The sequence below is a fragment of the Pelophylax lessonae genome (assembly GCF_965119305.1).
Source record: "Pelophylax lessonae genome assembly, chromosome: 4".
In the NCBI taxonomy this organism is placed as follows: Eukaryota; Metazoa; Chordata; class Amphibia; order Anura; family Ranidae; genus Pelophylax; species Pelophylax lessonae.
The window spans coordinates 644879-672719 of record NC_138771.1 but is presented as its reverse complement, the minus strand read 5'-3'; the positions used below and the strand labels follow the sequence as shown (position 1 = coordinate 672719).

General features: G+C 48.9%; 1 protein-coding gene across 3 annotated transcripts in view; it reads left to right on the top strand.

Annotated features, from left to right (window-relative positions):
- SLC4A5 (solute carrier family 4 member 5) overlaps positions 1–8172 on the top strand; it is a 152964-nt gene extending 144792 nt beyond the window's left edge. For all 3 annotated transcript variants that reach the window (XM_082252989.1, XM_082252990.1, XM_082252991.1), the window contains exons 22-24: positions 91–243; positions 5014–5081; positions 7754–8172. In XM_082252989.1, coding sequence (XP_082109115.1) covers positions 91–243; positions 5014–5081; positions 7754–7919 — 387 coding nt within the window. In that variant the 3' untranslated portion in view covers positions 7920–8172. The remainder of the gene's footprint in view (positions 1–90; positions 244–5013; positions 5082–7753) is intronic.
- Positions 8173–27841: the final 19669 nt, after the last annotated feature.

The window sequence follows — 27841 nt, the reverse complement described above, 5'->3', positions numbered from 1 at the left end:
AGATCTGAAGAGTTCCAGCATTGGCTAACAGAGAATAAGTTTGGAGATCTTGTTGGGGGATGGGCTCACTTCCTTGCCGTGTTCCCGCAGATCCTTGGCTTGATAATGGTGAGGAAGATGCTGGATTGGGTGTTCAGCCAACACGACCTCGCTTGGTTGGATGACATCTTACCCGAAAAAGACAAGAAGAAACAAGAAGACAAGAAGAAGAAGAAAGGGAAAGAAGAGGTGGACAGTGACGAGGTAAGACGGTGACAAAGGTGATGTCATAGTGGTAGGGAGTTCCATAGAGTGGTAGGGAGTTCCATAGAGTGGTAGGGAGTTCCATAGAGTGGTAGGGAGTTCCATAGAGTGGTAGGGAGTTCCATAGAGGTTTACTCAGCTTTCTCTGTACAATTGATCTACGTCCAACCAAACACAGGAACAGTAATGAATACAATGGGGGGGGGGGGGTACTAGAGGCATATAGACAGGGCACTCTGTGAGGGCAATTCCTCCAGAACTTAGTAAATGAGGTGAAAAATCAACATTTTTGCTTGCACATGATTGGATGATGGAAGTCAGCAGAACTTTCCACCATTTACTAAGCTCTGGAGGAACTGCACCTGCTCAGTGCTCAGTCTATTTGCCTTTAATCCCCCCCCCATTGTTCAGCACACGCATGTATTGTACATCATGGGGTGAGGCTTGGGAGCCGACATATTACAACATATTAACCACTTAAGCCCCGGAGGATTTGGCTGCTCAAAGACCAGGCCCTATTTTGCGATTCGGCACTGCATGACTTTAACTGACAATTGCGCGGTCGTGCAATGCTGTACCCAAATGAAATTGATGCCCTTTTTTTCCCACAAACAGAGCTTTCTTTTGGTGGTATTTGATCACCTGTGCGATTTTTACTTTTTGCGCTATAAACAAAAAAAGAGCGACAATTCTGAAAAAATAACAATATTTTTCACATTTTTTTATATGAAATTCTCTCAAAAAAAATGTAAAAATCTAAATTTTTTAACATTTTGGCCAATTTGTTTTCTGCTACATATTTTTGGTAAAAAAAATCGCAATAAGCGTATTTTGATTGGTTTGTGCAAAAGTTATTGCGTTTACTAACAAAGGGAAAGATTTCTGTCATTTTTGGTGGGTTTTTTTTTACTAATAATGGCGGCGATCTGCGATTTTTAGCGGGACTGCGACATTGCGGCGGACAGATCGGACCCCTGACTGACATTTTTGACACTTTTGGGGGTACCAGTGACATTACTGCAGTAATCAGTGCTATACATATGCACTGTCACTGTACTAATGACACTGGCAGGGAAGGGGTTAACTTTATTGGGGATCAGTGAGTTAAGTGTGTCCCTAGGGGCGTTATTCTAACTGTGGGGGCGTGGCCTGTGATGTAACCACAGAGACATACGATCCTACATAGCAGGATCGTATGATCTCTGCTGTTACACCGGGGAGAATGACAGTTGGTTGTGATACATCAGCCGCCTGCCTTTCTCCCTATGCAGCGGGAGATCGCGAGTGACCGGCGGACATCGGAGCTGCCAGTCACTCACACGGGGATGTCTGTGAATGAGCGGGGGCGGGAGCATGCCTCTGCCGGCGTGCGCTCGCCTCCCACAGGCGGCTGATCGAGTGACGTACCCCTACGTTACTTTGCCCAGCAGCGGCTGCCTGCCGCAGTATTTCTGCGGTGGGCGGTCGTTATGTGGTTAAAGGAGTTGTTGGATAGAAATGGCGGCTCTACTGATCAGGAGGTCTCCATCACATCCCAAATTATACCACCATTCACCTCATTCACTAAATATCCTAAAATCTCTGAGGAACTCAGAATGAAGAAGTTTGGATAGTTATTTGTTATTATTATATTATTATAGTTATATCTGACCCTCGTCCCTCCATAATGTCCACATCTGGGGTTCAGGAAGTCGGGGCGTCTGTCTGGACCACTCACGAGTTCAGATACATGGAATGGAACCACCTGCCGCCCACATTTACTGCTAGCAGGTGGCACTGCCAGGCGTGTGAGCCTCTACACCAGGATGTACACCGCAATGTACCGGTACCGGTTCAGAGGCTCACAGGCGCCCCCTGGTGGCCTGGGCGGGGATTAGACACAGCACAAGTTTATCAGCAGGTGACAAGTAATAGTTAACCCCATGATTGCCCTCCTGATCACCACAATTGCTGCCAGTAACCGATTCTCATATATGTAGCACTGTCCCCGTAGGTCTTTCTGTATAATGAATTCTCGGCCTCCTATGATTACCTGCAGAAAGTCACATAGGGGGAAGTTCACACATCACTCCTTACTCCCGATGGCTCCTCAACCAATAAACAGTCCAGGGGGTTTGGTTTTTTTGTGTTTATTATGGAACTTGGATGGGGGAAGGGAATAGAGGGATACTCCAACTGGAACTATTTACATTGGATAAGGACAACTCTCACTTGGCCTCACCAGGTTGCTTGTGGAAGCAGTCACACTGCTTAATCCCTACTGCCAGATGTATGGAAAGGGTTAAGTCTCCTGGCTCTTTTCTCTCCAGCAATAGACTTGGTGAACTACATTATCTTCAGGACACTCTCTAGCATCCCCTTTACTGACACCCATCCACTGACTCTTCTAGCTGCAGGGGTGGCCCCCCTCAGGTCAGGCCCTTTGACACAGATTTGTACTCCCTGTACTGCAGAATCAGATCCTACAGGGTCTCCCCTCTCAGTCAGCTTCCCCAGACCTCTGGGTTCAGTTCCTCACTGGCACTCTCTAAACCAGGGGTCTTCAAACTATGGCCTTCCAGCTGTTCAGAAACTACAATTCCCATCATGCTTAGTCATGTCTGTGAATGTCAGAGTTTTACAATGCCTCATGGGATGTGTAGTTCCGCAGCAGCTAGAGGGCCGTAGTTTGAAGATCCCTGCTCTAGGCCCTCAGGTCAACTACCTGAAGCCGCAGTGCACCTCTACAGAGGAGGAGGCAGCCGCCCCCTCCCTCTGGGACTCCGCTATCCAGCCCAAAGACCCCGAGCACATGTGCTCCTGGCTTTTATACAGTATCCCAGCATGCACCAAGGCATTTTCCCTCTACCAATCACCAGGGCTGTATCAAACACCTATGTACCCATTCCTCAGGTTTCCTCCCACTATCCAATATGCCTCTCTATTGGACCAGCGTGAAACACTCTTCAGACTGAATGAATCGCATCCTGAGCACAATGAGCAGACCTCACTAACAGATCCTGATCTCTGATAGGCAGAGAACAATATAGATTTACCTGCAGCTCTTCTGGTAAGCAGACAGAGCTCAAAACAATACTTCTCTCACTAGCACCAACCTAGGAGGGCGCTACACTCATCCCCCTGCCAAACCGAGCCATGTCCTCACTACCACCTACCTAGGAGGGTGCTACACTCACCCCCCCCCCCGCCAAACCGAGCCATGTCCTCACTAACACCTACCTAGGAGGGTGCTACACTCACCCCCCGCCAAACCGAGCCATGTCCTCACTAGCACCTACCTAGGAGGGTGCTACACTCACCCCCCGCCAAACCGAGCCATGTCCTCACTAGCACCTACCTAGGAGGGTGCTACACTCACCCCCTGCCAAACCGAGCCATGCCCTCACTACCACCTACCTAGGAGGGTGCTACACTCACCCCCCCCCCGCCAAACCGAGCCATGTCCTCACTAACACCTACCTAGAAGGGTGCTACACTCACCCCCCACCAAACCGAGCCATGTCCTCACTAGCACCTACCTAGGAGGGCGCTACACTCACCCCCCCCCACCAAACCGAGCCATGTCCTCACTAGCACCTACCTAGGAGGGTGCTACACTCACCCCCCGCCAAACCGAGCCATGTCCTCACTAGCACCTACCTAGGAGGGTGCTACACTCACCTCCCGCCAAACCGAGCCATGTCCTCACTAGCACCTACCTAGGAGGGTGCTACACTCACCCCCTGCCAAACCGAGCCATGCCCTCACTACCACCTACCTAGGAGGGTGCTACACTCACCCCCCCCCACCAAACCGAGCCATGTCCTCACTAGCACCTACCTAGGAGGGTGCTACACTCACCTCCCGCCAAACCGAGCCATGTCCTCACTAGCACCTACCTAGGAGGGTGCTACACTCACCCCCCGCCAAACCGAGCCAAGTCCTCACTAGCGCCTACCTAGGAGGGTGCTACACTCACCCCTCGCCAAACCGAGCCAAGTCCTCACTAGCACCTACCTAGGAGGGCGCTACACTCACCCCCCCCCCCCCACCAAACCAAGCCATGTCCTCACTAGCACCTACCTAGGAGGGTGCTACACTCACTCCCCCGCCAAACCGAGCCATGTCCTCACTAGCACCTACCTAGCAGGGTGCTACACTCACCCCCCGCCAAACCGAGCCATGTCCTCACTAGCACCTACCTAGGAGGGTGCTACATATGTAATAAATTGTTCCTTGTCTGCCATTGCAGTCCAGATGGGTTTCATTGTTGCTCTCCTTGCTGTCTGTGATTTTGTTGGAGGAATAGTGTATGGGGTAATTACCATGGGGGTCCTCCTAAACCCCAACATCTTACAGAGTGGGGTGCTGACCTACTTCGCTCTTCTAGGCGTCCATGCCAGGCAATGCAGAGAGGACAGACTCTCTTTCCTCCTCTCCACTCCCATCTGCCCATTGCCGGGGTAATACTAAGGTGAGGGGGTTGACTGAGGTTGAGGGGGCTGGCCCATTGTCAGCCCAAGGGAGGGGGGGAGGATGTATATACCCAAACCCACTCTGAGTTTCCTTCAAGACAAAATGTACAGAACCTCAAAGAACTCAGCAAACACCCTGCAGTGCCAGGCCCCTGGGATTCCACCACGCCATCATCTGGATTGGGTTTGTAGACCTTCCCTTGTTTGTCTGAATCTCCTCCCATGGTCTTCAATGGAGACATGGATTCCCCCTCTAAACCGTTCAGAAAGTCCACATTGTATGTTTGGTACAAAGTCACGTTTTCTCCCATTGCAGGACCGAGCCGACCACCCCGGAGCTGTGCATTCCGACTCCTCTGCCAACGGATCAGACATGGACCGCAGGTTTGTGGGAAGCACAAATATCACATGGAATTTAGGGGTTCCGTATAGATGGGGGAGGGGGAAATCTCAGGAACAGGAGCCCCCGAAACTTTGTTCACTTCAGTGGCCCCATAGTAACATGTATGACTCAGGAACATGACTTATCTGCTAGAGACAGGAGGGGAGAGCGACCCCTTTGGAACTTTGACCCCCCGTAGTAGTATTGAAATACAATTGGACCCCCATTTGTAGCAACTCCCTTCTGGTAAGGTGCCCCCTGTGAGATTAGTGCTGGTCATTTTCAGAGCAAATTTCCAAACTACACCGTACCCCGAGATCTGCCCTTACTATAAACTCTCTTGTAACCCCCGACTCCCTGTAACCATCCCTGTAACTTCAACTCTCACACTTCCCATCCCTGAAAACCCAACCCTCCCACTAACCCTTCCTAAATACCCAACCCTCCCACCTCAACCCTCCTTGTAACCCCAACCGTCACACTAACCCTCCCTATAACCTCAACCTTCCTTGTAACCCCAACCCTCACACTAACCCTCCCTATAACCTCAACCCTCCCACTAACCCTTCCTAAATACCCAACCCTCCCACCTCAACCCTCCTTGTAACCCCAACCTTCACACTAAACCTCCCTATAACCTCAACCCTCCTTGTAACCCCAACCCTCCCACTAACTCTTCCTAAATACCCAACCCTCCCACCTCAACCCTCCTTGTAACCCCAACCGTCACACTAACCCTCCCTATAACCTCAACCTTCCTTGTAACCCCAACCCTCACACTAACCCTCCCTATAACCTCAACCCTCCCACTAACCCTTCCTAAATACCCAACCCTCCCACCTCAACCCTCCTTGTAACCCCAACCTTCACACTAAACCTCCCTATAACCTCAACCCTCCTTGTAACCCCAACCCTCCCACTAACTCTTCCTAAATACCCAACCCTCCCACCTCAACCCTCCTTGTAACCCCAACCTTCACACTAACCCTCCCTATAACCTCAACCCTCCTTGTAACCCCAACCTTCACACTAACCCTCCCTATAACCGCAACCCTCCTTGTAACCCCAACCCTCCCACTAACCCTTCCTAAATACCCATCCCCCCCACCTCAGCCCTCCTTGTAACCCCAACCTTCACACTAGCCCTCCCAATAACCTCAACCTTCCTTGTAACCCCAACCCTCACACTAACCCTCCCTATAACCTCAACCCTCCCACTAACCCTTCCTCAATACCCAACCCTCCCACCTCAACCCTCCTTGTAACCCCAACCTTCACACTAAACCTCCCTATAACCTCAACCCTCCTTGTAACCCCAACCCTCCCACTAACTCTTCCTAAATACCCAACCCTCCCACCTCAACCCTCCTTGTAACCCCAACCTTCACACTAACCCTCCCTATAACCTCAACCCTCCTTGTAACCCCAACCTTCACACTAACCCTCCCTATAACCGCAACCCTCCTTGTAACCCCAACCCTCCCACTAACCCTTCCTAAATACCCATCCCCCCCACCTCAGCCCTCCTTGTAACCCCAACCTTCACACTAGCCCTCCCAATAACCTTAACCCTCCTTGTAACCCCAACCCTCCCACTAACCCTTCTTAAATACCCAACCCTCCCACTTACCGTCCTATAACCCCAATCTTCACATATAACATGCCAGAAAACACAACCCTCCCAATAAACCTCCCTGTAAACCCATCCCTTTTACTTACCCACTTGGTAACCCCAATCCTCCCACTAACCCTACCTATAAAATCACCCCCCCCCCCCACTAACCCTCCCTAAAACCCCAACTCTTCCATTAACCCTCTCTATAACCCCAACCCTCCCACTTACTGTCCCTGTAACCCCAACCCTCCTTATAACCCCCAACCTTCAAAATACCAAAAAACACAACCTTCCCACCAGAGGCGTAACTAGAACCTTCAGGGCCCCGATGCAAGAAACCATGAAGGGCCCCCCAGACCCCTGGCCGGGGCCCTTCCCTTCAAGCCCGGGGCTCTTCCCACTAATCCTGGGGCTCTTTACTCTCATTGCATGGCCTTTTATTATGGTCCCGCATCAGGATCCTTTCACAAGTTCTGCAGTGGGCCCCCTTCCTGCAATCTTGGGGCCTCCCCACAGTGGTGAAATGCCAGGGCCCGGTCGCAAGTGTGACCTTTGAGATCCTAGAAGTTCACCCACTGGTTTGCTACCGGGCCCCCTGGAGCATGGGGCCCGGTAGCGATTGCAACCCCTGCAACCCCTGTAGTTACGCCCCTGCTTCCCACTAAACCCCCCTGTAACCCCAACCCTCCTACTTACCCACTTGATAACCCCAATCTTCCCATTAACCCTCCCTATAAACCAATAACCCCCCTTGTAATTCCAACCCTCACACTAACCTTCCTTGTATCCCACCCCCAAATAACCCTCCTTGTACCTCCAACCCTCCCACTTATTGATCAGGGCTCTCTGATTCCTCCTGTATTGAATTGTATTGTAACTGTACTGTCTGTTCTCACACTGTAAGGTGTTGTGTGAACTGTTGTGCTCTATAATTCCTGTGTAATATTAATAATTACCCTTATAACCCTCACACAACCTTTCCTGTGATCCTATCAGATGTGACTGAAGAGCTGTGATTAACCAAATATAATTGAGTTTCTCTTTGCCTTCCATATCCAGCATTACTCTACACCTGAAGATCTCCTGCCCCTCTTCTCCTGCTATCAGTTACCCCAGGAACCCCCTCAATGCCATCCCCCAAGTGAAGATTGAGATGGACTCTGAATATGAGGACTCTGACATAGACAAGAACCCCCGAGACCGGGGAAGTGAGACTACTTTATAGCAGTGACTTTACCAACCTCCGAGTCACACCTGACCGGCAGGATGGTCTATTGTAACCTGGATCTGGTATTAGAAAATGGACCATTTCTGTGTGTGACCCAAGAAAGGAACACCCTCCCGGCAATGGAACAGAACCAAGAACTTCTATTATGGACTTTCCAGCTCAGAGTGAAATGAGCTCATTATATGGAACACGGAACTTCTCTAATAATAATAAGACCACCATGACGACAAATAATGTCCAAGTCTACAGCACAAGTTGGGTGCATTGTAAAGCTGCATTCAAGGGACGGATTATCTTCTAATCGTGACGTTCTACAATCTTCACCGTAATTCCAGGTTGGATGAAGAACATTGCCTCTTCATGACCAACACTTCTGTCTTCTACTCCATACTTTGGGGTCAGCAGTCCCCTACTTTCCCAGCCAATGGAGGGAATGGGTGACTCTCTGAAGAAGGAGAAATGTGAATCTCTTCTATAAATGACCCCAATGGTTGGCTTGGTTGAGGTCCGTCCTTCCTTGGACATCCTATTCAGATACACAATTGGCATCTCACCATAGGGAACCCATTGAGATGACCCCTTAGACACATCCACCACCAGGCCTGATATCTGGAAGTGCCTCAACCTGGAACTGCTTTTGTTGCCAGTAGGAACCAATCAGATTCTTCCTTTCATTCCCCCATTGGCTGAAGACAAAGGAGAGATTGGTTGTTATGTGCAGCAAGGACAGTTCTTACTTCAGACACTTTCAGAAACAGATAGGAATCTTTTCACTATGGCCTGGGCTGTACCACAATAGCCCCTGGTGGTCGGTTCCTGGGGCAATGGGGCCAGAGGGGGAAATTTACAAACAGTGATTGTTGTCACTATGAAGTCTTCTCTGATCTCCTCTGGACACATCAAGTTTAATCCGGCAAAGGAATAAGAAAAGTGTGTGCAGGGAATGATGAGAGTAGTCAGAAGACTTTCTAGAAACCCCAAATTTCCCCCTATGTGAGACTTGTGACTTCACTGATATTCCAGTGCAGAGTCCCGGCCGGCGTTCTCTCCTGCGTTCAGGCAACGTTCGCTCTGTTGGGGCCATTTCACATTCCCGGTCTGTGAGGTGCAGCAAGCGGCTCTTCCTCCTATCACAGCGGCCAGAAGCCATCGGTGTGAAACGGCCCCCAAAGGCCGGCGCCATGCCACACCGAACACAACGAGCCAATGATAGGCAACAAGGAACGTTCGATATGTGCGACTCATAAAAATGTGATTCTTTATATAAATATTTCTTTGTTGATGCGATCAGAAAAATGTATAAAATAAATCTCTGTACAGAAATGAAGAATAATTGATACAACGATTCTCTCTGTACAGGAATGCTGGGAAATGTCATGTCTGTATTATTGATTATTGATTATTAGTAAAAGGGCCCCAATCCCGAATGACATTTTACATAATAACTGCAGAATGAATGAAGAGAATTGGCTGGTTCTGAATTATTTAAATCATTTTTGTTAAGGTTTTATCGCTTTAAATGCAACAAAATCATAAAAACACAAAATCCGATACATTCCTCCACAAACGGTCCAATAATTCTCATATAATTCCACAAGGATGGCGTTTGTACAGAGCGCTTCAACAACAGAATAATTCTACATCCGTCCAGCATTATTACCCCTAACAGCCATTATTGTGGCAGGGTAAAAGAGGTATAAGGAGTATAAATGGGGTATAAGAGGTATTAATGGGGTATAAGAGGTATAAGGAGTATAAATGGGGTATAAGAGGTATAAGGGGTATTAATGGGGTATAAGAGGTATAAGGGGTATAAATGGGGTATAAGAGGTATAAATGGGGTATAAGATACCCCTTATACCCCTTATACCTCTTATACCCCTTATACCTCTTATACATAAGAGGTAAAAGAGTAATAAGCTGTTTAAGGGATATAAGAGGTATAAAGGGTATAAACGAGGTATAAGGGTAATATGCCAAGTATACAACCCATAGGGTGACAGAATTGATATCCGCACATCCTACTGAACAGATGAGGGGTGCCGGAGTACCACCTTAGGCTGCCATGGTTGGGTGGATGCCTCCTAGAGAATGATGGATGGTGAGGTTGAATTCACAGGAGGATGGAGGTGGGGGGTGGGGAGGCAGGGGTCAAGTCCTGGGAAAAAAAGTGTGGGAACTCACCCAAGATCCCCCCCCCCCCACACCACCACCTCAAAAATAAAAAGTGTGTGAGAGTATATATATATATATTGTAACAGGAAGTCAGCTAAATCTGGGAATGTAGTCACAGGAAGGAGATACATTTCCAGCTGACTTAGAAAGTCCATTAATTAATTTAGGGTGTTGGCTACAGAGCTAGCCAGCAGGAAGTTGAAAGGCCTTCAGCTGTTCAGAATGAGGAGATCAAGGCCTCTATAATTTGTCCAGAGAAAATCTATTGAGTGCTGCCTCCTGTCGCCGTGTAGGCTGGGAGAGGAGGACAGACATACGTGTACCTCCCGACAAGCTGGTGAGCATGGGAGAAGACCCCCTACAGCGATGTGAAGCTAAGGACGGTAACCAAGAGTGAAGACGTCTCAAAGGTGAGAAGACGAAGTGTTGTTGATGTGAAAGAAAACAAAGGGACATGTTCAATGGACAATGTTTGTGCTGTGTGAAAAGCAAACAAATGGACATTTGAGTGTCTGCTGTAGGATCAGCAGTGTCGGCCCAACAGTAGGTTGGGAAGACTTCTTAGGTAGGTTCCAGCGTGAGAAGGTAGCCGCCCACAGAGGCAAGGATTTATTTTGTTTTATTTTATTTTGATGTTTTTGCTGCATGCACTTGTTTGAAGAATAAACCTGTTGTTTGCAAGCACTTTTGGGCTATTTCTCTGTGAAAACGCACCCCCCAAGGAGTCATCCACGCCTACCACCGAGCTAATCCCTTACATATGGTGGAGGTATGCAGTGGGCAGAAGCAGCAAGATCCCTGCAATGGAGTGCAAATGTTTGATGAACTTTGTCTGGTGCATGAGATTGCACAATCTATGTGTGCAGGAGAGAAGATCCTGACAGAAAAAAAAAAAAAAAGTGTTTTAAAGAGACAGCGGTCTCAAAATTATTTGATGAACTTTGTTGTGTCTGGTGCAAGTGACTGCACAAACTGTGTGTGCAGGAAAAGAGATCTTGCAAGAGAGAGAGAAAAACTACATGTGTTAAAGAGACAGTGGTCTGAAAAATTTTTGCTGGACTGTGAAAAATTTGTTTGTGGAGTTATTGAAGATGGGGCGTTCAAAACGCCTGAAGAATGCAAAGATAGATGAAATGAGAGACCGGATTCTATGGATGGAGGGGATGTTGCCGTCTGAACCAGCCCCATCCATGCCTAAAGAGAGTCTACTAAAGAGGAAGGTTGTTGTCCCTAGCAACACTGATGAAACTGCTATGGAGACGCAGTGTGCTCAGATGAAAAGTAAGCTCAAAATGGAGGAGATGTTGAAACATCTGATTATATCAAATGCAGCTCAACAGCAGGCAAATGCGGATTTTCAGCAGAGCTTTGCAGCTCAACAAAAGGCTCATCAAGAGAGCATGGCAGGCTGGAAACAGAGACGCCAGCAGCCAATGGAGGCCATCGGTTTGGAAGAAACCGAGTATGTGTGCAGGGCTGAGTTGGATGCCTTGCAACGGAAAATGGAAGAAAAGGAACAAGCCTTGGAATTGCTTAAAATGGAGCATAGAAACTTGCAGGAAATGAATGAACTACTCAAGTCTCATGTGTTACAGTGGGAAGAATCCACTGCTCTTCTTTTGGTCGAATTGCAAAAATGTCAAGACACTATAAAGGAGAAAGATACCATCCTCATGGAAAAGGAAATTGAAATTCAGACTTTGCAGAAGCAAAGTATGGCTGATATGTTGGAGTTGCGTAATCAGCTGGAAAAAAGTCTTCAGTGTTTGGAAGTTACAAAAATAGACCTGCAGGAGTCGCAGGAACAGAATGTCGCTCTGAAAACGACATTGTCTCTCAGCGACAACGAGAAAAGTGAAAGAGAGGCTAAATTACTGAGTACTGTGTATGAGCTCACTACTTTGAGCAATGTGGTAAATGAATGGCGTGCGGACTGTGAAAGTTGGAAAGGGGAAGCCCAACGTGTCCAGCAGCAGTTAAAGGAGAAAGAAGCCTGTGTGGCAGAATTACATTCTTATTCCCAGATGCTAGCCAATGAGGTGAAGGCTCTTATGCAGGGAAAAGGAGATTGTGAACATAAGAGGGAAAAAGTAGAGGCACAGCTTCTGGAATCGCAAGTCAAGGTGTCAGAAGGTGACCGATTGTGTGCTAAGCTGTCAGAGAAGGCAAACCGACTGCAGGTTGAGTTGGACAATGTTACAAATCAGCTTTCTCAAGCAGACAGCAAATCTAGAGAAATTGCGGAAGATTTTTCTATCTTGGAATCGCAGCTGCAAGACACGCAGGAACTCTTACAGGAAGAGAGGTGTCAAAGGCTGAGTTTTTTAGCACAAAGCTCAAACAAATGTAAGATGAGAAAAATGGCTTCCTGGAACAATTAAAAGAGGAGGCGGAAGCAAAGAAAAACCTATCAGAGCAAGTCGCAACATTGCAAGCTCAGATAGCGGATATGAAAAAACGCATGGAAGAAAGCGTTGGTTCATTACAGTGTGTTGAAGATGTGAAAAAGAAGTTTGATCAGATGCTTGGTGAAGAGAAGACTGTGTCTGCAAAATATGCAGAAGAACGCGCACGTGCAGAAACGGAGGTGCGTGATAACGAGAGCAAAGCCCTGTTCTTGGCTCGCTCTTTGGAGGAAGCTCTAGAGTGTAAGGCTGAACTAGAAAGTGTTAAACAGCTGCGTACAGAAATGGAAGAATTGGTCAGCTCCAAGGATGATGTTGTGAAAAGCGTTCAGGAGCTAGAAAAGTCTAAGCGAGCCTTAGAACAGCAAGTAGAAGAGATGAAGATTCCGTTGCAGGAACTGGAAGAGGAATTCCAGGCAACAGAGGATCTGTCCCAAAGAGGGGATAGTGTGCCTGATGCAGTTTTTAAAAGGATCAGTGTTTTGGGGTCTGTCCTGAGTGAGCCTCAGAAATGTGACGACATGTGGCTTGAATCACCCCTTTGGAATAAACCGTTCCTTCAAAAACTTCAAGCATTGGAAAATGTATCATTAGAGCTTCAGCAAACAAAGGAGCTGAGTAAGAAATGTGGTGATTTCTCAGTTCAGGCTGAAAACCTAGTGGAGAAAACTAAGGCTGTTGGTGAAAACGTGAAGCAAATGAATAAGTGCCTTTCAGGGAGTGTTTCCAAAATGGAACTGGTGAAAGACGGGTGGCAGAAGTTTGATCGTGATCTTGAGATGCATTCCATGTGGAATTCAGATAGAGAAAAAGAACTAGGTGACCTTGAGCGGTCAAATAGTTCAGCAGAAAGTGCATTGAAGAAACCTGTAAAAGAATGTGTTGCAGTTCCATGCTTCTTCACTGATGCAGAGAGGAGGTCTATAATGGATACCACCCAGATCGCTGGGTTCAACTGTGTTGTTGCCTTTGACCCCTATGTTGGTGGAAGGAAAGTTGATGATGTTCTGGTTGGCTTCTTCTGTGAAGAGTTTGGCAAGAAATATAAACTGAATATCAAATCAAATAGTAGGCCTTTACTGCGACTCGCTCAGGAGGGCGAAAAGTTTAAGAAGTTGATGAGTGCAAATGCTTCAGATCTGCCTATGAATATGAAATGTTTGAATGATATTGATATCTCTGGGAAAAGGAACAGGGGTCACTTTGAAGAAATGTGTGACAGCCTGTTGTCTCAATTGGAAAATCCTCTGCACAGCATCTTAGAGCAAGCAAAGCTCAAGAAGGAAGATCATTCCCTTTTACAACAAAAAGTCAATGATTGTGTACAGCTGTATGGAGAGGCAACTCAAGTCACAGAGGGATGTCAAGAGTCCCTACTTGGAACAAAGCTTAGTGAAGCAAAGGTTCTCAAAGTTTTGTGGAAAACATTTATGGATTGCAGAGAGAGGCGTCTTAAGAATGTTGAAGACATTAAGACTAGCCCAATTGAGTTGCCTATGGATCACGGTCCTCCATGGTGGATTGGACAGACGGTTATGAGGGACAAGCTGTCTGACATTTATGAGAAAGCTGTCAATGAAGATGACAGAAACGAGAAGGAGCAAAATGATGCCAAAAATGCAGTTGAAGAATGTGTATATGAGATGAGAGACAAACTGTGTGGCATTTATGAGAAATCCGTCAATGAAGATGACAAAACAGTTTCATCCGGAAGCTTGAGGATAATAGGAGGCTTATCAGTGAGTCAGCAGTGCTTGACACATGCGTGCCTGGAAATCTGTGTCCCAACCCTAGGGTTGAAACAAGAGGGGGGGGTATGTAACAGGAAGTCAGCTAAATCTGGGAATGTAGTCACAGGAAGGAGATACATTTCCAGCTGACTTAGAAAGTCCATTAATTAATTTAGGGTGTTGGCTACAGAGCTAGCCAGCAGGAAGTTGAAAGGCCTTCAGCTGTTCAGAATGAGGAGATCAAGGCCTCTATAATTTGTCCAGAGAAAATCTATTGAGTGCTGCCTCCTGTCGCCGTGTAGGCTGGGAGAGGAGGACAGACATACGTGTACCTCCCGACAAGCTGGTGAGCATGGGAGAAGACCCCCTACAGCGATGTGAAGCTAAGGACGGTAACCAAGAGTGAAGACGTCTCAAAGGTGAGAAGACGAAGTGTTGTTGATGTGAAAGAAAACAAAGGGACATGTTCAATGGACAATGTTTGTGCTGTGTGAAAAGCAAACAAATGGACATTTGAGTGTCTGCTGTAGGATCAGCAGTGTCGGCCCAACAGTAGGTTGGGAAGACTTCTTAGGTAGGTTCCAGCGTGAGAAGGTAGCCGCCCACAGAGGCAAGGATTTATTTTGTTTTATTTTATTTTGATGTTTTTGCTGCATGCACTTGTTTGAAGAATAAACCTGTTGTTTGCAAGCACTTTTGGGCTATTTCTCTGTGAAAACGCACCCCCCAAGGAGTCATCCACGCCTACCACCGAGCTAATCCCTTACAATATATAATACGTTCTCATTTTTTAACAAATAAAGTGCAACATCGACTGCAGTACAACCAGTCTTCCCATAGATGGAATAAAATGTATCCAGTTCCTGCTGAACCGCCCTAATTTCTATCTGTCTATGGCCGGCCTTATAAATAAATTAAATAAAAGAGGGATGGAGGAAGGAAGGAAGAGGCGGGGATGGAGGAAGGAAGGAAGAGGCGGGGATGGAGGAAGGAAGGAGGGGGAATGGAGGAAGGAAGAGGCAAAGATGGAGGAAGGAAGAGGCAAGGATGGAGGAAGGAAGGAAGGAAGGAAGAAATGAAGGAAGAGGTGGGGAGGAAGGAAGGAAGAGGTGGGGAGAAAGAAAGGAAGAGACGGGGAGGAAGGTACGAAGAGGGAGGGAGGAAGGAAGTAAGAGGCAGGGATGAAGGAAGAAAGGAAGGAAGAGGCAGGGATGGAGGAAAGGAAGAAGCAGGGATGGAGGAAGGAAGGAAGAGACAGGGATGGAGGAAGGAAGGAAGGAAGGAAGAGGCAGGGATAGAGGAAGGAAGGAAGGGGCAGGGATGGAGGAAGGAAGAGGCGGGGATGGGGGAAGGAAGCAAGGAAGAGACGAAGAGAAAGGAAGAGGCAGGGATGGAGGAAGGCAGGAAGAGGCAGGGATGGAGGAAGGAAGGAAGAGACGAAGAGGAAGGAAGGAAGGAAGGAAGGAAGGAAGAGGCAGGGATGGAGGAGGGAAGGAAGAGACAGGGATGGAGGAAGGAAGGAAGGAAGAGGCAGGGATAGAGGAAGGAAGGAAGGGGCAGGGATGGAGGAAGGAAGGAAGAGGCGGGGAGGAAGGAAGGAAGGAAGGAAGGAAGAGGCAGGGATGGGGGAAGGAAGCAAGGAAGAGACGAAGAGAAAGGAAGAGGCAGGGATGGAGGAAGGCAGGAAGAGGCAGGGATGGAGGAAGGAAGGAAGAGACGAAGAGGAAGGAAGGAAGGAAGGAAGGAAGAGGCAGGGATGGAGGAGGGAAGGAAGAGACAGGGATGGAGGAAGGAAGGAAGGAAGAGGCAGGGATAGAGGAAGGAAGGAAGGGGCAGGGATGGAGGAAGGAAGGAAGAGGCGGGGAGGAAGGAAGGAAGGAAGGAAGGAAGAGGCAGGGATGGGGGAAGGAAGCAAGGAAGAGACGAAGAGAAAGGAAGAGGCAGGGGTGGAGGAAGGCAGGAAGAGGCAGGGATGGAGGAAGGAAGGAAGAGACGAAGAGGAAGGAAGGAAGGAAGGAAGAGGCAGGGATGGAGGGAGGAAGGAAGGAAGAGGCGAAGAGGAAGAAAGAGGCAGGGATGGAGGAAGGAAGGAAGGAAGGAAGGAAGGAAGGAAGAGGTAGGGATGGAGGAAGGAAGGAAGGAAGGAAGGAAGGAAGGAAGGAAGGAAGGAAGAGGTAGGGATGGAGGGAGGAAGGAAGGAAGAGGCGAAGAGGAAGGAAGAGGCAGGGATGGAGGAAGGAAGGAAGGAAGAGGCGGGGAGGAAGGAAGGAAGAGGCAGGGATGGAGGAAGGAAGGAAGAGATGAAGAGGAAGGAAGGAAGAGATGAAGAGGAAGGAAGGAAGAGGCAGGGATGGAGGAAGGAAGGAAGAGATGAAGAGGAAGGAAGGAAGAGGCAGGGATGGAGGGAGGAAGGAAGGAAGAGGCAGGGGTGGAGGAAGGAAGGAAGGAAGGCATTGTTAGCAGCTGTTAATGACTGTTGGGTCGTATCACACTTTCTCCTTCCTGGCCTTAGTCAGTTTGCAGAGTGGCTCCATGCCACACACCACAGGAATCCCACTGAAAGTAATGGACTGTGCACTGTGCACCCATTGGCTGTGAGGCAATAGAAGGCAGTGCAGCCCGCCTCCTGCTACCTCCTCAGCCAATAGGTAGCTGACTCCCAGCCCAGCCAGGTTACTATGTGGGCCGGCCGGGGTGAAACCTTTGCAGGCTCAGAGTTTAGAAGCAACTAGAATATAAAGCCGAAAGAAGAGAAATTGTCTATGGCTTGCCACATAACAAGTCTAGTGGCCTCCATCCCTGTATATATATGCATAATTAATTAAAAGCAAGAATGTGGGACTTTAAATGAGGTTGACTAGACATGAAGGTTTATTACAAAAATACATACACATATAAAGATATTTTTTGCATAGGCACATACAGAGATGCAGCAACCAGTAGATAGCATGGTACAAACTGATACATATAAAATACAATATTTCTCGGATCACACACGGATCTCTCTGAAGTAAATAAGTACAATAAGACCTCATGATCTCTTTTTTTTTTTTTTTTTTTAATTTGTTTATTTATTTATATAGAAGAGAACAAAGGAGATTTTCCATTACAATATTCACAAAATCTGAGCCATCTTGTTCAAGATACTCACACATATCTGTTACAATTATATTCATACATACATAAATTATTGACTTTAAATATTATTCTGATAAATCTCAGACTTAATATGAACCGTCATGTGCTATCTATCCGAATTCTCCAATGCCTCTAAAAGAAAGAAAATCCAGAAAGGATTTTTATTTTCCCTTCAAAAAACATAGAAAAGAGAAAAGAGAAAAGAAAAAAAAAAAGAAAAAAAAAAAAGAAGAAAAAAAAGAAACAAAACCCCAGACCCCACCCCTGATACCTATGGATCTGTCCAGTTAAATCCAATGTATGAAGGGAGCTCGTATCAAAGAGCCGAGCACCCTTCTCAATTTTCCAATTTATTTACATTCAAATTACAGTTTTTATCTTTTCCCCTTCTTTCTTTTCTTCCCCTTAATATCTTCATCCCCCTAAGTGTCAATCTACCTAGTGTCCAAAGTGCCCCTCGAGATCAGGGGGAGCAAGAGAGGGGGGAGAGGAAAACGAAAAAAAAAAAAAAAAAAGACCTCATGATCTCTGTGTGCTCACAATCTAAAATATGTCATAATACATTAAAACATCTGAGTGATCGCAGGCTCGACGCGTTTCATGGACCTCCGTCCATTCATCAGGAGCTTAGATGTACGTCTAAAAAATGAGAGTGTGGGTTATAACAATATATTAATTTGAATAATGAAATAATTGGGAAATGTATGAAAAGGGACACTACCTTAAGCAGTATCAGAATTCATGAGCGATCCAGTCTGGGAGTGAGGGACCAGAGGAGATCCAGGAGAAGCCTGACCCGGGGCTGAGGCGTGGAATATATCCAGCAGGGGGACAGTAGGGGGGGGGGAGAGGACCATAACCAGAACAACTCAAGGAACTCCAGGTGTATCGCTTCAAAATATGATGGTGAAGGCACATTATGAACCAAGAGAAGGGGTCTGTAGGTATATATGAAAAAGCAATAAATATACTCTAAAAATATAATATACTGAGAAAACCATCTCAGGAACAGATTTGTCAACATTGTAAGATACGTATACTCAATTAAATAGACCCGAAAAATAGTGCCAATGGGGAAGCCACCAAGGAGATACAAAAATAGTATGGAGATAGCTGGGACTTACTGGTGAAGCCCATAATGAATCCACCGAGATGTGAGGAAGGTAAGAGGAGGGAGAAGGAAAGAGTGAAAGAAGACAAGGGAAGGGAAAGGGACACCCCTGATGGGGAGGGAGGGTACCTGTGAGACGTGAAAAAAAGAGGAGTGTAGCCAAGAAAAACCCTAGTGACAAAATATAACTAAATGAGCAACAGATCAGGGTGATAAGTAGTCCAACCGTGAGAAGAGACACTCACTGCCAAAAAAAGGGGGGAGTGCCAAGGAAATAGTGAAAGGCTTTGAAAGGAGATACGGTGCATTAGAAAGACAATTGTGACACATTATGCTTACATGAGAACATGTAACCAAGTGATAAGTGAGATTGTGAAGCTATGTGAGGAGAGATATCTATTTACCCAGGATTTGCAGCAAGTAAAGAATGCCAGTTGATTGGCTCGGGGGATTGAGCCGATCCGGACTTCCTGGTCCGGGGCTGCGATGGGTGGCCGGCCGCCTCCCCCCTGTGCCTGTCTCTGCGACAGCATCGGGGTTGGGGGCGGGGCGTCACGCCCCCCATCGGTGCCATGCTTAGCATACCCGGTGCGTGACGGCCATCTGGCGTCCCGTTGCCAGGGTTACTTCCATCCTCCTTTGCTTCAGTGGCGGGCCGTTCCCACGGATGTCCGGTCTAACCAACCGGATGTGGGAGGTTCTATGGCCGCCGATATAGACTGACGCCAGCATGGCGTTGTATTATTCCAGCAAGTGCGGACACACGGCTTGGATGGGACCAATTCTTATCTCAACTGGCATTCTTTACTTGCTGCAAATCCTGGGTAAATAGATATCTCTCCTCACATAGCTTCACAATCTCACTTATCACTTGGTTACATGTTCTCATGTAAGCATAATGTGCCTTCACCATCATATTTTGAAGCGATACACCTGGAGTTCCTTGAGTTGTTCTGGTTATGGTCCACTCCCCCCCCCCTACTGTCCCCCTGCTGGATATATTCCACGCCTCAGCCCCGGGTCAGGCTTCTCCTGGATCTCCTCTGGTCCCTCACTCCCAGACTGGATCGCTCATGAATTCTGATACTGCTTAAGGTAGTGTCCCTTTTCATACATTTCCCAATTATTTCATTATTCAAATTAATATATTGTTATAACCCACACTCTCATTTTTTAGACGTACATCTAAGCTCCTGATGAATGGACGGAGGTCCATGAAACGCGTCGAGCCTACGATCACTCAGATGTTTTAATGTATTATGACATATTTTAGATTGTGAGCACACAGAGATCATGAGGTCTTATTGTACTTATTTACTTCAGAGAGATCCGTGTGTGATCCGAGAAATATTGTATTTTATATGTATCAGTTTGTACCATGCTATCTACTGGTTGCTGCATCTCTGTATGTGCCTATGCAAAAAATATCTTTATATATGTATGTATTTTTGTAATAAACCTTCATGTCTAGTCAACCTCATTTAAAGTCCCACATTCTTGCTTTTAATTAATTATGTAGAATATAAAGCCTTTAGCGTGGAGTTTATGGTAGCCGACTTATGCAGAAATTGGCTGCTAACGGGAACGGCGTTCCTGCAGGACTCAAGCCCTGTGAGGAGGGAAGGCTCATTGATGGAGGGGGGAGGGAAGGCTCATTGATGGAGGTGGGGAGGGAAGGCTCATTGATGGAGGGGGGAGGGAAGGCTCATTGATGGAGGTGGGGAGGGAAGGCTCATTGATGGAGGGGGGAGGGAAGGCTCATTGATGGAGGTGGGGAGGGAAGGCTCATTGATGGAGGTGGGGAGGGAAGGCTCATTGATGGAGGTAGGGAGGGAAGGCTCATTGATGGAGGTGGGGAGGGAAGGCTCATTGATGGAGGTAGGGAGGGAAGGCTCATTGATGGAGGTGGGGAGGGAAGGCTCATTGATGGAGGTGGGGAGGGGGGCTCATTGATGGAGGTGGGGGAGGGAAGGCTCATTGATGGAGGTGGGGGGAGGGAAGGCTCATTGATGGAGGTGGGGGGGGGCTCATTGATGGAGGTGGGGGAGGGAAGGCTCATTGATGGAGGTGGGGGGGAGGGAAGGCTCATTGATGGAGGTGGGGAGGGAAGGCTCATTGGGCTCATTGATGGAGGTGAGGAGGGAAGGTTCATTGATGGAGGTGGGGAGGGAAGGCTCATTGATGGAGGTGGGGAGCGAAGGTTCATTGATGGAGGTGGGGAGGGAAGGCTCATTGATGGAGGTGGGGAGGGAAGGCTCATTGATGGAGGTGGGGAGGGAAGGCTCATTGATGGAGGTGGGGTGGAAAGGCCCATTGATGGAGGGTGGGGGGAGGGTAGACTCATTGATGGAGGTGGGGTGGGAAGGCTCATTGATGGAGATGGGGAGGGAAGGCTCATTGATGGAGGTGGGGAGGGAAAGCTCATTGATGGAGGTGGGAATGGAAGGCTCATTGATGGAGGTGGGGAGGGAAGGCTCATTGATGGAGGTGAGGAGGGAAGGTTCATTGATGGAGGTGGGGAGGGAAAGCTCATTGATGGAGGTGGGGAGGGAAGGTTCATTGATGGAGGTGGGGATGGAAGGCTCATTGATGGAGGTGGGGAGGGAAGGCTCATTGATGGAGGTGAGGAGGGAAGGTTCATTGATGGAGGTGGGGAGGGAAGGCTCATTGATGGAGGTGGGGAGGGAAGGCTCATTGATGGAGGTGGGGAGCGAAGGTTCATTGATGGAGGTGGGGAGGGAAGGCTCATTGATGGAGGTGAGGGGGAAGGCTCATTGATGGAGGTGGGGAGGGAAGGTTCATTGATGGAGGTGGGGAGGGAAGGCTCATTGATGGAGGTGAGGAGGGAAGGCTCATTGATGGAGGTGGGGAGGGAAGGTTCATTGATGGAGGTGGGGAGGGAAGGCTCATTGATGGAGGTGGGGAGGGAAGGTTCATTGATGGAGGTGGGGAGGGAAGGCTCATTGATGGAGGTGGGGAGGAAGGCTCATTGATGGAGGTGAGGAGGGAAGGCTCATTGATGGAGGTGGGGAGGGAAGGATTATTGATGGAGGTGGGGAGGGAAGTCTCTTTGATGGAGGTGGGGAGGGAAGGCTCATTGATGGAGGTGAGGAGGGAAGGTTCATTGATGGAGGTGGGGAGGGAAAGCTCATTGATGGAGGTGGGGAGGGAAGGCTCATTGATGGAGATGGGGAGGGAAGGCTCATTGATGGAGGTGGGGAGAGAAGGCTCATTGATGGAGGTGGGGAGGGAAGGCTCATTGATGGAGGTGGGGAGGGAAGGCTCATTGATGGAGGTGGGGAGGGAAGGCTCATTGATGGAGGTGGAGAGGGAAGGCTCATTGATGGAGGTGGGGAGGGAAGGCTCATTGATGGAGGTGGGGAGGAAGGCTCATTGATGGAGGTGGGGAGGGAAGGCTCATTGATGGAGGTGGAGAGGGAAGGCTCATTGATGGAAGTGGGGGGGGGGAGGCTCATTGATGGAGGTGGGGGGAGGGCTCATTGATGGAGGTGGGAAGGGAAGGCTCATTGATGGAGGTGGGGAGGGAAGGCTCATTGATGGAAGTGGGGAGGAAGGCTTATTGATGGAGGTGGGAAGGGAAGGCTCATTGATGGAGGTGGGGAGGGAAGGCTCATTGATGGAAGTGGGGGGGGAAGGCTCATTGATGGAGGTGAGGAGGGAAGGCTCATTGATGGAGGTGGGGGAGGGAAGGCTCATTGATGGAGGTGAGGAGGGAAGGCTCATTGATGGAGGTGGGGAGGGAAGGCTCATTGATGGATGTGGGGAGGGAAGGCTCATTGATGGAGGTGGGGAGGGAAGGCTCATTGATGGAGGTGGAGAGGGAAGGCTCATTGATGAAAGTGGGGGGGAAGGCTCATTGATGGAGGTGAGGAGGGAAGGCTCATTGATGGAGGTGAGGAGGGAAGGTTCATTGATGGAGGTGGGGATGGAAGGCTCATTGATGGAGGTGAGGAGGGAAGGTTCATTGATGGAGGTGGGGAGGGAAGGTTCATTGATGGAAGTGGGGAGGGAAGGCTCATTGATGGAGGTGAGGAGGGAAGGTTCATTGATGGAGGTGGAGAGGGAAGGCTCGTTGGTGGAAGTGGGGAGGGAAGGCTCATTGATGGAGGTGAGGAGGGAAGGCTCATTGATGGAGGTGAGGAGGGAAGGTTCATTGGTGGAGGTGGAGAGGGAAGGCTCATTGATGGAAGTGGGGAGGGAAGGCTCATTGATGGAGATGGGGAGGGAAGGCTCATTGATGGAGGTGGGGAGAGAAGGCTCATTGATGGAGGTGGGGAGGGAAGGCTCATTGATGGAGGTGGGGAGGGAAGGCTCATTGATGGAGGTGGGGAGGGAAGGCTCATTGATGGAGGTGGAGAGGGAAGGCTCATTGATGGAGGTGGGGAGGGAAGGCTCATTGATGGAGGTGGGGAGGAAGGCTCATTGATGGAGGTGGGGAGGGAAGGCTCATTGATGGAGGTGGAGAGGGAAGGCTCATTGATGGAAGTGGGGGGGGGGAAGGCTCATTGATGGAGGTGGGGGGAGGGCTCATTGATGGAGGTGGGAAGGGAAGGCTCATTGATGGAGGTGGGGAGGGAAGGCTCATTGATGGAAGTGGGGAGGAAGGCTTATTGATGGAGGTGGGAAGGGAAGGCTCATTGATGGAGGTGGGGAGGGAAGGCTCATTGATGGAAGTGGGGGGGAAGGCTCATTGATGGAGGTGAGGAGGGAAGGCTCATTGATGGAGGTGGGGGAGGGAAGGCTCATTGATGGAGGTGAGGAGGGAAGGCTCATTGATGGAGGTGGGGAGGGAAGGCTCATTGATGGATGTGGGGAGGGAAGGCTCATTGATGGAGGTGGGGAGGGAAGGCTCATTGATGGAGGTGGAGAGGGAAGGCTCATTGATGAAAGTGGGGGGGAAGGCTCATTGATGGAGGTGAGGAGGGAAGGTTCATTGATGGAGGTGGGGAGGGAAGACTTATTGATGGAAGTGGGGGGGGGGAGGCTCATTGATGGAGGTGAGGAGGGAAGGTTCATTGATGGAGGTGGGGATGGAAGGCTCATTGATGGAGGTGAGGAGGGAAGGTTCATTGATGGAGGTGGGGAGGGAAGGTTCATTGATGGAAGTGGGGAGGGAAGGCTCATTGATGGAGGTGAGGAGGGAAGGTTCATTGATGGAGGTGGAGAGGGAAGGCTCGTTGGTGGAAGTGGGGAGGGAAGGCTCATTGATGGAGGTGAGGAGGGAAGGCTCATTGATGGAGGTGAGGAGGGAAGGTTCATTGGTGGAGGTGGAGAGGGAAGGCTCATTGATGGAAGTGGGGAGGGAAGGCTCATTGATGGAGATGGGGAGGGAAGGCTCATTGATGGAGGTGGGGAGAGAAGGCTCATTGATGGAGGTGGGGAGGGAAGGCTCATTGATGGAGGTGGGGAGGGAAGGCTCATTGATGGAGGTGGGGAGGGAAGGCTCATTGATGGAGGTGGAGAGGGAAGGCTCATTGATGGAGGTGGGGAGGGAAGGCTCATTGATGGAGGTGGGGAGGAAGGCTCATTGATGGAGGTGGGGAGGGAAGGCTCATTGATGGAGGTGGAGAGGGAAGGCTCATTGATGGAAGTGGGGGGGGGAAGGCTCATTGATGGAGGTGGGGGGAGGGCTCATTGATGGAGGTGGGAAGGGAAGGCTCATTGATGGAGGTGGGGAGGGAAGGCTCATTGATGGAAGTGGGGAGGAAGGCTTATTGATGGAGGTGGGAAGGGAAGGCTCATTGATGGAGGTGGGGAGGGAAGGCTCATTGATGGAAGTGGGGGGGAAGGCTCATTGATGGAGGTGAGGAGGGAAGGCTCATTGATGGAGGTGGGGGAGGGAAGGCTCATTGATGGAGGTGAGGAGGGAAGGCTCATTGATGGAGGTGGGGAGGGAAGGCTCATTGATGGATGTGGGGAGGGAAGGCTCATTGATGGAGGTGGGGAGGGAAGGCTCATTGATGGAGGTGGAGAGGGAAGGCTCATTGATGAAAGTGGGGGGGAAGGCTCATTGATGGAGGTGAGGAGGGAAGGTTCATTGATGGAGGTGGGGAGGGAAGACTTATTGATGGAAGTGGGGGGGGGAGGCTCATTGATGGAGGTGAGGAGGGAAGGCTCATTGATGGAGGTGGGGATGGAAGGCTCATTGATGGAGGTGAGGAGGGAAGGTTCATTGATGGAGGTGGGGAGGGAAGGTTCATTGATGGAAGTGGGGAGGGAAGGCTCATTGATGGAGGTGAGGAGGGAAGGTTCATTGATGGAGGTGGAGAGGGAAGGCTCATTGGTGGAAGTGGGGAGGGAAGGCTCATTGATGGAGGTGAGGAGGGAAGGCTCATTGATGGAGGTGAGGAGGGAAGGTTCATTGGTGGAGGTGGAGAGGGAAGGCTCATTGATGGAAGTGGGGAGGGAAGGCTCATTGATGGAGGTGAGGAGGGAAGGCTCATTGATAGAGGTGGGGGAGGGAAGGCTCATTGATGGAGGTGGGGAGGGAAGGCTCATTGATGGAGGTGGGGAGGGAGGCTCATTGATGGTAGTGGGGAGGGAAGGCTCATTGATGGAGGTGGGGGGGGGAAGTCATTGATGGAGGTGGGGAGGGAAGGCTCATTGATGGAGGTGGGGAGGGAGGCTCATTGATGGTAGTGGGGAGGGAAGGCTCATTGATGGAGGTGGGGGGGGGGAAGTCATTGATGGAGGTGGGGAGGGAAGGCTCATTGATGGAGGTGGGAAGGGAAGGCTCATTGATGGAGGTGGGGGGAGGGAGGGTTCATTGATGGAGGTGGGGGGAGGGCTCATTGATGGGGGTGGGGCGGAAAAGCTAATTGATGGAGGTGAGGGGGAGGAAAGGATCAATGATGGAGTTGGGGGGAGGGAGGGTTCAATGATGGAGGTGAGAGGAAAGCTCATTGATTTAGAGGGGGGGGTCATTGGTCATTAATGGAGTTGGGGGGAGGGAGGGCTGATTGATGGAGATGGGGAGGGAAAGCTATTTAGTCTGATCCAATGGAAGAGCTATTGAAGATCCACTTGGTGACGGTAATGCTGGTTCTGATAGAAAGTTGTCAGAACACACAGAACACCGCGCTTTGTTGTGTATGGGGGAGGGGCTGTGTAGAAGCAGACGATTCAGGGTGTCCATGCTGAGCCGTATCCACAGCCAAAAGCGTCTACAATGAGCATCAGAACAGGAGCACAGAGCAAAGGAAGAAGGTGGCCTGGTCTAATGAATTCAAGAATGGTTTGGGAAACACAATGAGTTTGAGGTGCTGACTTGAGGTGCTGACTTGAGGTGCTGACTTGAGGTGCTGACTTGAGGTGCCTCCAAATTCAATAATCTGTGAGATGTGCTGGAAAAACAAGTCTGATCCATGAAGGCGCCACCTCACAGCTTACAGGATTCAAAGGATCTGCTACTGCCGGCTTGGTGCCGGATACCATAACTTCCCTTCAGAGGTCTAGTGGGGTTCAAGGTGGAAGGTCAGAATGTTCTGACTGATCCGTGTGTGTAATAAATAATATATACAGCGGGTAAAATAAGTATTGAACACATGAAGAAAGGGAGGTGCAAAAAGGCATGGAAAGCCAAGACACCAGCTGAAATCTATCAGCAATTAGAAAGCGATCCCGCTCCTGTCAGTGCAAATATATATCAGCTGGTTCAGTCTCACCTGATGGCCTATAACAAGGTGTCTCATTACCAAGGTGTCTCATTACCAAGGTGTCACACAAGAAACTTCTCATGATGGGTAAAAGCAAAGACCTCTCCCAAGACCTTTGCAACATTATTGCTGCAAAACATATGGATGGCATTGGTTACAGAGGGATTTCTAAACTTCTAAATGTTCCAGTGAGCACTGTTGGGGCCATAATCCAGAAGTGGAAAGAACATCGTTTCACTATAATCTGGCCACGCCCAGCTGCTCCTCACAAGATTTCTGACAGAGGAGTGAGAAAAATTATCAGAAGAGTTGTCCAAGAGCCAAGGACCACTTGTGGAGAGCTTCAGAACGACCTGGGATTAGCAGGTACAATTGTTTCAAAGAAAACAAGAAGGATTTTCTACCAAGTATTAAATACATTTCAGTTTGTGGGTTCAATACTTTCCCAGCATCCTTCCATTTTATTACACAGAACTGCATTTCTGAATGGATTTGTTTTGGTATCTTTGTATGTATAGATTGCATGGGTTGTCACCGACATGTGGGGAACATTTCATGGCACAAGAAATAGATTTACTGAGAAAAATGGTGACAACTTCAATACCTATTTTACGCTCTGTGTGTATACAGGGGGGGGGGGGTATATACAGGAGCATCTCATGAAATGAGAATATCATCAAAAAGTTAATTTATTTCAGTAATTTAATTTATTAAGATGACCTCCTATATTTTATATAGATGGGTGTAGCAGGTTTTCCAGGCATTGGGTCTGCCATTGTTACCGGTAACATTCCCAGCTGTAACTCCAGGTGTGAGAACCGAGACAATGACAATTCCGGCATGTTTGGTTTTTGTTTTATTTTATTTAATGGGCCATACACACTATCAGATTATCTGAAGACTTTTGTCTGTAGACTTACCAAAACCATATAATATGAGGTCAAACCTAAACACTTTCAATTTGTTTGCAATCCGGCCGGCCCTTGCACTACATAGAAAAGGTAAATCTGACGGAAAAAGTCTTCAGATAATCTGATAGTGTGTATGGCCCTTTAGGGATAGGAGAAGGGAATGAGTGGGATGCTCCTTTGGCTCAACTAGGTACAATTTCTGGACTCTTCTACCAAAAATGCCTGTTAGCGCTGTCTTGACGCCAGCCAACGCTTCCTGACGCTTGGATAAACTGTAACACTGAAAACTGTGCTGGAACCTCGATTTTAATCCAGAAGATCCAGGACTGTAGAACACTTGACTCCTGACATTGCTTTGCTCAAAAGTCACTGAATAGCTCCCTCTGGCCCTACGCTGGCTTGAGGTAGCCCAATTCCTGTGCTGCTGCAACACTCCACTGGTACACTCCACACAGTACAATGACTCTTCAGGGCCCAAACTGCAGGTACCCCCTCTACTACTTCAGGGTCCTCTGACCAGGCACCCCCTTTACAGCTAGCTGACTCTTGGATCCCAGAATCATCTCTGGAGTGGTCCCCACTGACACTAGGCAGACCCCCAGGGGCAATCCTCAGTACGCACGACCTGTGTAGGCTTTCCTGGGACTGGACCCCTCTCGGTCTCCGCAGGTTGTCGGCACACCGGATCCCCTCAGCTCAACTCAGCTCTCTCTGGATTCTCAGGCAGCACCCAGAGACATCCACCTGACAGGAGGAGAGACAGCCGTCCTCTC